The sequence below is a fragment of the Bombina bombina genome, chromosome 7 (assembly GCF_027579735.1).
Source record: "Bombina bombina isolate aBomBom1 chromosome 7, aBomBom1.pri, whole genome shotgun sequence".
Lineage (NCBI taxonomy): Eukaryota > Metazoa > Chordata > Amphibia > Anura > Bombinatoridae > Bombina > Bombina bombina.
In genome coordinates, this window is record NC_069505.1 from 295,738,589 (window position 1) to 295,748,470 (window position 9,882).

General features: G+C 39.3%; 1 protein-coding gene across 6 annotated transcripts in view; it reads left to right on the top strand.

Annotated features, from left to right (window-relative positions):
* SLMAP (sarcolemma associated protein) overlaps positions 1–9,882 on the top strand; it is a 494,984-nt gene that overhangs the window by 341,428 nt on the left and 143,674 nt on the right. For all 6 annotated transcript variants that reach the window (XM_053720860.1, XM_053720859.1, XM_053720862.1 and 3 more), the window contains one exon: positions 7,820–7,870. In XM_053720860.1, coding sequence (XP_053576835.1) covers positions 7,820–7,870 — 51 coding nt within the window. The remainder of the gene's footprint in view (positions 1–7,819; positions 7,871–9,882) is intronic.

The following is a 9,882-nucleotide window of genomic DNA, read 5'->3' on the forward strand; positions in this document are numbered from 1 at the left end:
TCCGTTTTTGGGTATTGAGGGGTTAATCATCCTTTTGCTAATGGGTGCAATCCTCTGCTAATTTAATACATTTACTGTTAAAAATTGTTTGCTATAACTGAATTAGTTCATTGTTATTCAACTGTGTTTTTAAAAGCGCTGCAGCGTTTTTTATATTGCTTGTAAACTTATTGAAAGTAATTTCCAAGCTTGCTAGCTTCATTGCTAGTCTGTTTAAACATGTCTGATACAGAGGAATCTGCTTGTTCATTATGTTTAAAAGCCGATGTGGAGCCCAATAGAAATATGTGTACCAATTGTATTGATGTTACTTTAAATAAAAGTCAGTCTTTACCGGTAAAGAAATTATCACCAGACAACGAGGGGGAAGTTATGCCGTCTAACTCTCCTCATGTGTCAGTACCTTCGCCTCCCGCTCAGGAGGTGCGTGAGATTGTGGCGCCAAGTACATCAAGGCCCTTACAAATCACTTTACATGATATGGCTAATGTTATGAAAGAAGTGTTATCTAATCTGCCCGAGTTAAGAGGCAAGCGCGATAGCTCTGGGTTAAGGACAGAGCGCGCCGATGACACGAGAGCCATGTCTGATACTGCGTCACAATTTACAGATCATGAGGACAGAGAGCTTCATTCTGTGGGTGACGGTTCTGATTCGGGGAGACCGGATTCAGAAATTTCAAATTTTAAATTTAAGCTTGAGAACCTCCGCGTGTTGCTAGGGGAGGTGTTAGCGGCTCTGAATGATTGTGACACGGTGGAAATCCCAGAGAAATCATGTAGGCTGGATAAATACTATGCGGTACCGGTGTGTACTGACGTTTTTCCTATACCGAAAAGGCTTACAGAGATTATTAGCAAGGAGTGGGATAGACCTGGTGTGCCCTTTTCCCCTCCTCCGATATTTATAAAAATGTTCCCTATAAACGCCGCTACACGAGACTTATGGCAGATGGTCCCTAAGGTGGAGGGAGCAGTTTCTACTTTAGCCAAGCGTATCACTATCCCGGTGGAGGATAGTTGTGCCTTCTCAGATCCAATAGATAAAAAATTAGAGGGTTACCTTAAGAAAATGTTTGTTCAACAAGGTTTTATATTACAGCCCCTTGCATGCATTGCGCCTGTCACTGCTGCAGCGGCATTCTGGTTTGAGTCTCTGGAAGAGGCGATTCGCACAGCACCATTGGATGAGACTTTGAGCAGGCTTAGAACGCTTAAGCTAGCTAATGCGTTTGTTTCGGATGCCGTAGTGCATTTAACCAAACTTACGGCTAAGAATTCCGGATTCGCCATCCAGGCGCGCAGAGCGCTATGGCTTAAATCCTGGTCAGCAGATGTGACTTCTAAATCTAAACTACTGAATATTCCTTTCAAAGGGCAGACCTTATTCGGGCCCGGCTTGAAGGAAATTATTGCTGACATTACTGGAGGTAAGGGCCACACCCTTCCTCAGGACAGGGCCAAATCAAAGGCCAAACAGTCTAATTTTCGTGCCTTTCGTAGTTTCAAGGCAGGAGCAGCATCAACTTCCTCCGCTCCAAAACAGGAAGGAACTACTGCTCGTTACAGACAGGGTTGGAAAGGCAACCAGTCATGGAACAAGGGCAAGCAGGCCAGAAAGCCTACTTCCACCCCTAAGACAGCATGAAGACAGGGCCCCCTTTCCGGAGATGGATCTAGTGGGGGGCAGACTTTCTCTCTTCGCCCAGGCTTGGGCAAGAGATGTCCAGGATCCCTGGACGTTGGAGATTATATCTCAGGGATACCTTCTGGACTTCAAAACTTCTCCTCCACAAGGGAGGTTTCATCTGTCAAGGTTATCAACAAACCTAGTAAAGAAAGAGGCATTTCTACAATGTGTACAAGACCTCTTAGTGATGGGAGTGATCCACCCAGTTCCGCGAACGGAACAAGGGCAAGGTTTTTACTCAAATCTGTTTGTGGTTCCCAAAAAAGAGGGAACCTTCAGGCCAATCTTAGACCTAAAAATCTTAAACAAATTCCTAAGGGTTCCGTCGTTCAAGATGGAAACCATTCGAACTATCCTACCCATGATCCAAGAGGGTCAGTATATGACCACAGTGGACTTAAAGGATGCCTACCTTCACATACCGATTCACAAAGATCATTATCGGTACCTAAGGTTCGCCTTTCTAGACAGGCATTACCAGTTTGTAGCTCTTCCTTCGGGTTAGCTACGGCTCCGAGAATTTTTACAAAGGTTCTGGGCTCGCTTCTGGCGGTACTAAGACCGCGAGGCATAGCGGTGGCTCCGTACCTAGACGACATTCTGATACAAGCGTCAAGTTTTCAAAATGCAAAGTTTCATACAGAGATAGTTCTAGCATTTCTGAGGTCGCATGGGTGGAAAGTGAACATGGAAAAGAGTTCTCTGTTTCCACTCACAAGGGTTCCCTTCCTAGGGACTCTTATAGATTCTGTAGAGATGAAGATTTACCTGACGGAGTCCAGGTTATCAAAAATTCTAAATGCTTGCCGTGTCCTTCATTCCATTCCAAGCCCATCAGTAGCTCAGTGCATGGAAGTAATCGGCTTAATGGTCGCGGCAATGGACATAGTGCCATTTGCGCGCCTGCATCTCAGACCGCTGCAATTATGCATGCTAAGTCAGTGGAATGGGGATTACTCAGATCTGTCCCCTTTACTGTATCTGGACCAGGAGACCAGGGATTCTCTTCTCTGGTGGTTGTCTCGGGTTCATCTGTCCAAAGGAATGACCTTTCGCAGACCAGATTGGACGATTGTAACAACAGATGCCAGCCTACTAGGTTGGGGCGCAGTCTGGAACTCCCTAAAGGCTCAGGGATCGTGGACTCAGGAGGAGAAACTCCTTCCAATAAACATTCTGGAATTAAGAGCAATATTCAATGCTCTTCTAGCTTGGCCTCAGTTAGCAACACTGAAGTTCATCAGGTTTCAGTCGGACAACATCACGACTGTAGCTTACGTCAATCATCAAGGAGGAACCAGGAGTTCCCTAGCGATGTTAGAAGTCTCAAAGATAATTCGCTGGGCAGAGTCTCACTCTTGCCACCTGTCAGCGATCTACATCCCAGGCGTGGAGAACTGGGAGGCGGACTTTCTGAGTCGCCAGACCTTTCATCCGGGGGAGTGGGAACTTCATCCGGAGATATTTGCTCAACTGATTCTTCGTTGGGGCAAACCGGAACTGGATCTCATGGCATCTCGCCAGAACGCCAAGCTTCCATGCTACGGATCCAGGTCCAGGGACCCGGGAGCGGTGCTGATAGATGCACTAGCAGCCCCTTGGGTTTTCAACATGGCTTATGTGTTTCCACCGTTTCCGTTATTGCCTCGACTGATTGCCAAGATCAAACAGGAGAGAGCATCGGTGATTCTGATAGCGCCTGTGTGGCCACGCAGGACCTGGTATGCAGACCTAGTGGACATGTCGTCCTGTCCACCATGGTCTCTGCCTCTGAGGCAGGACCTTCTAATTCAGGGTCCTTTCAACCATCCAAACCTAATTTCTCTGAGGCTGACTGCATGGAGATTGAACGCTTGATTCTATCGAAGCGTGGTTTCTCGGAGTCGGTTATTGATACATTAATACAGGCTCGGAAACCTGTGACCAGAAAAATTTACCATAAGATATGGCGTAAATATTTATATTGGTGTGAATCCAAGAGTTACTCATGGAGTAAGGTTAGGATTCCTAGGATATTGTCCTTTCTACAAGAGGGTTTAGAAAAGGGTTTATCCGCTAGTTCACTAAAGGGACAGATTTCTGCTCTGTCTATTCTTTTACACAAGCGTCTGGCAGAGAATCCAGACGTCCAGGCTTTTTGTCAGGCTTTGGCTAGGATTAAGCCTGTGTTTAAAGCTGTTGCTCCTCCGTGGAGCTTAAACTTGGTTCTTAAAGTTCTTCAGGGTGTTCCGTTTGAACCCCTTCATTCCATGGATATTAAGCTTTTATCTTGGAAAGTTCTGTTTTTGATGGCTATTTCCTCGGCTCGAAGAGTCTCTGAGTTATCTGCCTTACATTGTGATTCTCCTTATCTGATCTTTCATTCAGACAAGGTAGTCCTGCGTACTAAACATGGGTTTTTACCTAAGGTTGTTTCTAACAGGAATATTAATCAAGAGATTGTTGTTCCATCATTATGTCCTAATCCTTCTTCAAAGAAGGAACGTCTTTTGCATAATCTAGACGTGGTCCGTGCCCTGAAGTTCTACTTACAGGCAACTAAAGATTTTCGGCAAACTTCTTCTCTGTTTGTCGTTTACTCTGGACAGAGGAGAGGTCAAAAGGCTTCGGCTACCTCTCTCTCTTTTTGGCTTCGTAGCATAATACGTTTAGCCTATGAGACTGCTGGACAGCAGCCTCCTGAAAGAATTACAGCTCATTCCACTAGAGCTGTGGCTTCCACCTGGGCCTTTAAAAATGAGGCCTCTGTTGAACAGATTTGCAAGGCTGCAACTTGGTCTTCACTTCATACTTTTTCCAAATTTTACAAATTTGACACTTTTGCTTCTTCGGAGGCTGTTTTTGGGAGAAAGGTTCTTCAGGCAGTGGTTCCTTCTGTTTAATGTTCCTGCCTTGTCCCTCCCATCATCCGTGTACTTTTAGCTTTGGTATTGGTATCCCATAAGTAATGGATGACCCGTGGACTGAACACACTTAACAAGAGAAAACATAATTTATGCTTACCTGATAAATTTATTTCTCTTGTGGTGTGTTCAGTCCACGGCCCGCCCTGTCTTTTTTGAGGCAGGTTCTAAATTTTAAATCATAACTCCAGTCACCACTGCACCCTATAGTTTCTCCTTTCTCGTTTTGTTTCGGTCGAATGACTGGATATGACATGTGAGGGGAGGAGCTATATAGCAGCTCTGCTTGGGTGATCCTCTTGCAACTTCCTGTTGGGAAGGAGAATATATCCCATAAGTAATGGATGACCCGTGGACTAAACACACCACAAGAGAAATAAATTTATCAGGTAAGCATAAATTATGTTTTTTCTCTCTGCTTAACCCATGCAGAGGAATTAAAGGGACATTTTAAATCAAAATTTAACTTTCACAATTCAGAAGTTTTCAGTTAACTTCCATTATCAAATTGACTTTGTTATTTTGGTATTCTTTTTTTAAAAGAGCATACTTAGATATACCCAGAAGTATACACATCTCTGAAACATTATATGGCAGCCATGTTTGCAACAGAGTATAACATTTGGATTCATCCAAGCCTATCTAGGTATGCTATTAACTATGGATACCAAGCGAATAAAGTAATTTTATAGACTTATATGGGAAAGTAATTTAACATTGTACTCTGTCTAAAAAAGTTAATATTTAAGTTTGACTTTCATGTGCAGTAATAAAAGACAACTTGTTAAAAATAGTGCATTTTCTTTTTACACCAGAATTTCTCTTTATTATTTTGTGCAGTATTAGATTTGTATTGTTTTTGTTTGTTTTTTAGAATAAATGACATTCTATTGATTATTCTCAGAAGGGACTTAGAAACGCTTTTTCAGACAGTCGCATGTTGCGGTTTATCAAGCGCGCTGACCGTATCTCCGGTACCTTCTGCATAGCAGTTTGCTGCCAGTCTGTGTTATTCAGCAGGAATCAGGAAGGTGCTGATTGGATATGACTATTGAATAAGTTCAAGCAGCAAATGTATCGGAAACAACCTATCATTTGCTTGTGTTATTATACAGCACATATTTTAGTTTAACATATATATATATATATATATATATATATATATATATATTTTTATTTTTTTTATTTTTTTTTTAAAGTGTTCCTGCGCTCAAATACAATACAGTAAGGAATTGATACTTAAAAGGACATTTAAATTCAATTTAAATGGTTTAATTATGCAATTAATTATGTGAAACAATTTTCTAATGCACTTTCATTATTTATTTTACCTGCTTTTCCTGCTATTTAAGGCTGAAAAGTATAGTTTTTGTTTTTCACTATATCCAGAGGAAAGTGTGTGTTATATGGAAATCAGAACCCTGGCCTACCTACATGCTGCACAGTGACTGCTTGGTCAGTATAGGAGCTAATTTATATCTGGCCCTTATTGACTACAGCAGAGGAGATGAGATAAACATGCTCCAAAATACTTTTCAATGGGTGTGTCCCTGGGCTGCAAAAGAATGCAAATGTTGGTAAAAAAAATAAAGGTCTAAAATGCATTTATTTTATGCATATCTTTTGCAAAGCATGGATTTATTTATGCATATATTAACCCCTTAATTACCTAGACATTCTTTGTACATCGTAAGTCCTTAAAGGGACATGAAACCTACATTTTTTTCTTTCATGATTTAGAAAGAGCATGCAATTTTAAACAACTTTCTCATTTAATTCTATTATATAATTTGCTTCATTATCTTGCTATCCTTTGCTGAAAATCATATCTAGATAGGCTCCTATGGCTACACATAGATGCCTCGTGATTGGCTCACCCATGTGCATTGCAATTTCTTCAACAAAGGATATCTAAAGAATGAAGCAAATTAGATAATAGAAGTAAATTGGAATGTTGTTTAAAATTGTATTCTCTATCTGAATCATGAAAGAAAAATTTTGGGTTTAGTGTCCCTTTTAAGGGATTTTTTTGGCCATGTAAAACCGGAGGTTTCGCAGAAAGTAGCGTGATGCGCTAATACAACATGCATCACTCCAGGAGGCATTGGGCTATAGCCGGCCTCACCGCTGTCAATGAGATCTGCGCTTTTTAACCTCTTTAGCTGATTGTACAGGGTATGTAAGCTGTAAATAAGGGGTTTAAATAATGTCCCTTTTTAGTATCACTTGGTCACAAACATCACCTGTTTAACTGCTACTTTGACATCTATAGTTTGGCTTGATGTTTCTGTGACATGCAAAGCACTTTTAGTATAATCATATATTTTTGATGTTTTATAGATATTATATTCTGCATAATCTGTTCTCTCCGACTCTCTTTTTATGTTTTCTCAACAATTTCTTCCAAACAAGTTGTCATTTATATTCTCAATGCAAGTTTAGTTTTCTGCGGTTTCTTTAGAAATAGGTAAATATTGCCCAGCAGATGGTGCTATTCTCTAGTTGCTGACAGCAAATTTCTGATTTGATACAAAACAGAAAATAAAGTGATGGTATTAAAATCAGGTCCAGAATCTAAGCAATATTTTAGATGGGCTTTGAAGGGACAGTCTAGTTCAAATTAAACTTTCATGATTCATAAAGGGCATGCAATGTAAGCTAACGGTTTTGACTGTTCTTTAGCCATATGGGTATTAGAATGTCACTGCAGATTAAAAAGTAACAACGCATCTTCATTAGAAGTAATAAAGCAAAGTCCATCTGAAGTATCGCTTATATTCCGGACCTGATTTTTTAACATGTAAAGTTTACCGTCACTTTAAGTAGATACCACAAAACTGCTCGTTATTATTTTGAGCTTGACAAGGTTTAGACAAATATTGCCTCCTTTGTTTATAACGCTGCCATTTTGTGCAACAGAGAATAGGTATTTTCTGCATAGAAGAGTGCAATAGTTTAGTCTGTGACGCACCAAAAAAATGTTTCGCTGTAAATTTGAGCACTTTACGTACACAATTTTGGTGCACAAAATGATGGGTTTTACTTGAAGCCCACGTAACCTTCTTTCAGAAAGAAGTGAAGAAAAGGTTTCAGCCTTCCTACAAAATCTGTATTTATTATCCCCCCAAAAAACTTGAAAAGAGTTCATACATAAAAGAGAGCTGAAGAGCTACCTTGGTATGATAAAAAAATGTTGTCATGATTAATGAGTCTTTTTATAATCTTAGGCATTCAAGTTGATGACTTCATACCTAAAATCAACGGCAATGCAGACAAAGGTATGTGTTTATCTCCATCATCTCGCTTTGTGACAAACGTAACTGGCTGAGATAAATATAAATGATAATTCAGAACTGTATGTCACTGTGAGCTCCGTGAATTGCTACGGAATTCTGTAACGCTGGGTACATATGTAAAGTAACACGATAACACTGATTTATGGTAAAAATAATAGTTAAGAAATAAAGATACAGAGGAACCAAACAAATTAAAGGGCTGTTTTAGTGGAAATATGACATACTCTAAGTTGTTAGACTGTGTCATTTTAACACTAGTGACCCTGCAATGCAATGTGTTTAAAACCCGCAAATTAGCTTTTGTCATTTTTCCATTAAAATGGTCCTTGAATACAGGAGTAGGACCATACGCTAAAGAGCTTACAATCTATGGATTAAAACATGGTATTTAGTAAATACTGACATTAAAGGGACAGTAAAGTTAAAGTTTCACAATTTACAAGAAGCCTGCAATATTAAACATTTTTCCAATTTACTTTGTCCTGTTAGTATCTTTAGTTAAAGAGCATACCTAGGTAGGCAATGCACTACTTAAACTAGCTGCTGATTGGTGGCTGAACATATATGCCTCTTGTCATTGGTTCACTCTGTTTTCAGCTAGCTCCCATTAGTGTATTGCTGTATTTCAACAAAGGATGCCAAGAGAATCAAGCAAATTAGATAATAGAAGTAAATTGGAAAGATGTTTCAAATGAATATGCTCTGTCTGAGTCATGAAAATAAAATATGTAGGGTTCGTGTCCCTTCAATAAATGTGTTTTACAGTATATACTTTTTAAGTATTGTTTTTTAAATAATTTTTTACTTGCATAAAAATAGTGCAAGCTTATTCTACTACTGTGTCCCAGCTTGACAATTATGACTGTTTTGTGGTGTAATGTTTAGGGTATAGAACCTCCGCTACCACCTCATATTGATGCGCTACATTGAGGTGCACATTGCTGCAACCATAACAGATCTGCCTTCCTGATAGGTCCCTTTACTTTGGTTAATGTCTTTTTATCTTAGCAGCCATCTTCTGATTATACAAGAAGGCATTGATACTTTGCCATGATTATAAATGTAGAACACATCACTGTCAGACAACAGTACTGGGCTCACTCCATGCCATTTCAAAGTTAGAAACAGAGATAATTAAAGGGACACTGAACCCATTTTTTTTTATGATTCAGATAGAGCATGAAATTTTAAGCAACTTTCTAATTTACTCCTATTATCAATGTTTCTTCGTTCTCTCTAAAGCAGGAATGTAAATGTTAGCAGCCAGCCCATTTTAGGTTCAGCACCATGGATAGCTCTTGCTTATTGGAGACTGACATTTACCCACCAATAAACAAGCATAACCCAGATTCTCAACCAAAAATGGGCCGGCTCCTATGCATCACATTCCTGCTTTTTTAAATAAAGATAGCAAGAGAACGAAGAAAAATTGATAAGTAAATTAGTAAGTTGCTTACAATTGCATGCTCTGTCTGAATTATGAAATAAAAAATTTGGGTTTAGTGTCCCTTTAACATTTATACACAACTCTCAGGCAAAAAAATAATACATTTAAAGGGACATGAAATTCAATAATTTTCTTTTGTTTCAGATTGAGCATAATTTTTTTTAAAACAGTTTCCAACTTGCTGCTTTTCATCAAATTTGCTTTGTTCTCGTGGCATTCTTTGTTTAATAATATATCTAGATAGGTCTGAAACACTACATGGCAGCAAACACTGTTGCCATCTAGCGTTCTTGTAAACGTATAACATTGTTAAAAGTATTCTTGCAAAACTGCTAACATATAGTGCTCCAGATACGTGCACACTCCTGAGCCTACTGGCTAAAGTAAATTTGATTATAGAAGTAAATTGGAAACTTTATTAAAATGTGTGCAAGCTATCTGAATCATGAAATAAAATATTTGGCTTTCATGTCCCTTTAATTCAGCATATAGGTGGATGAATTTATAAGTAAGTATATAGTTGAGAATAATTGTATAGGAATGCTGC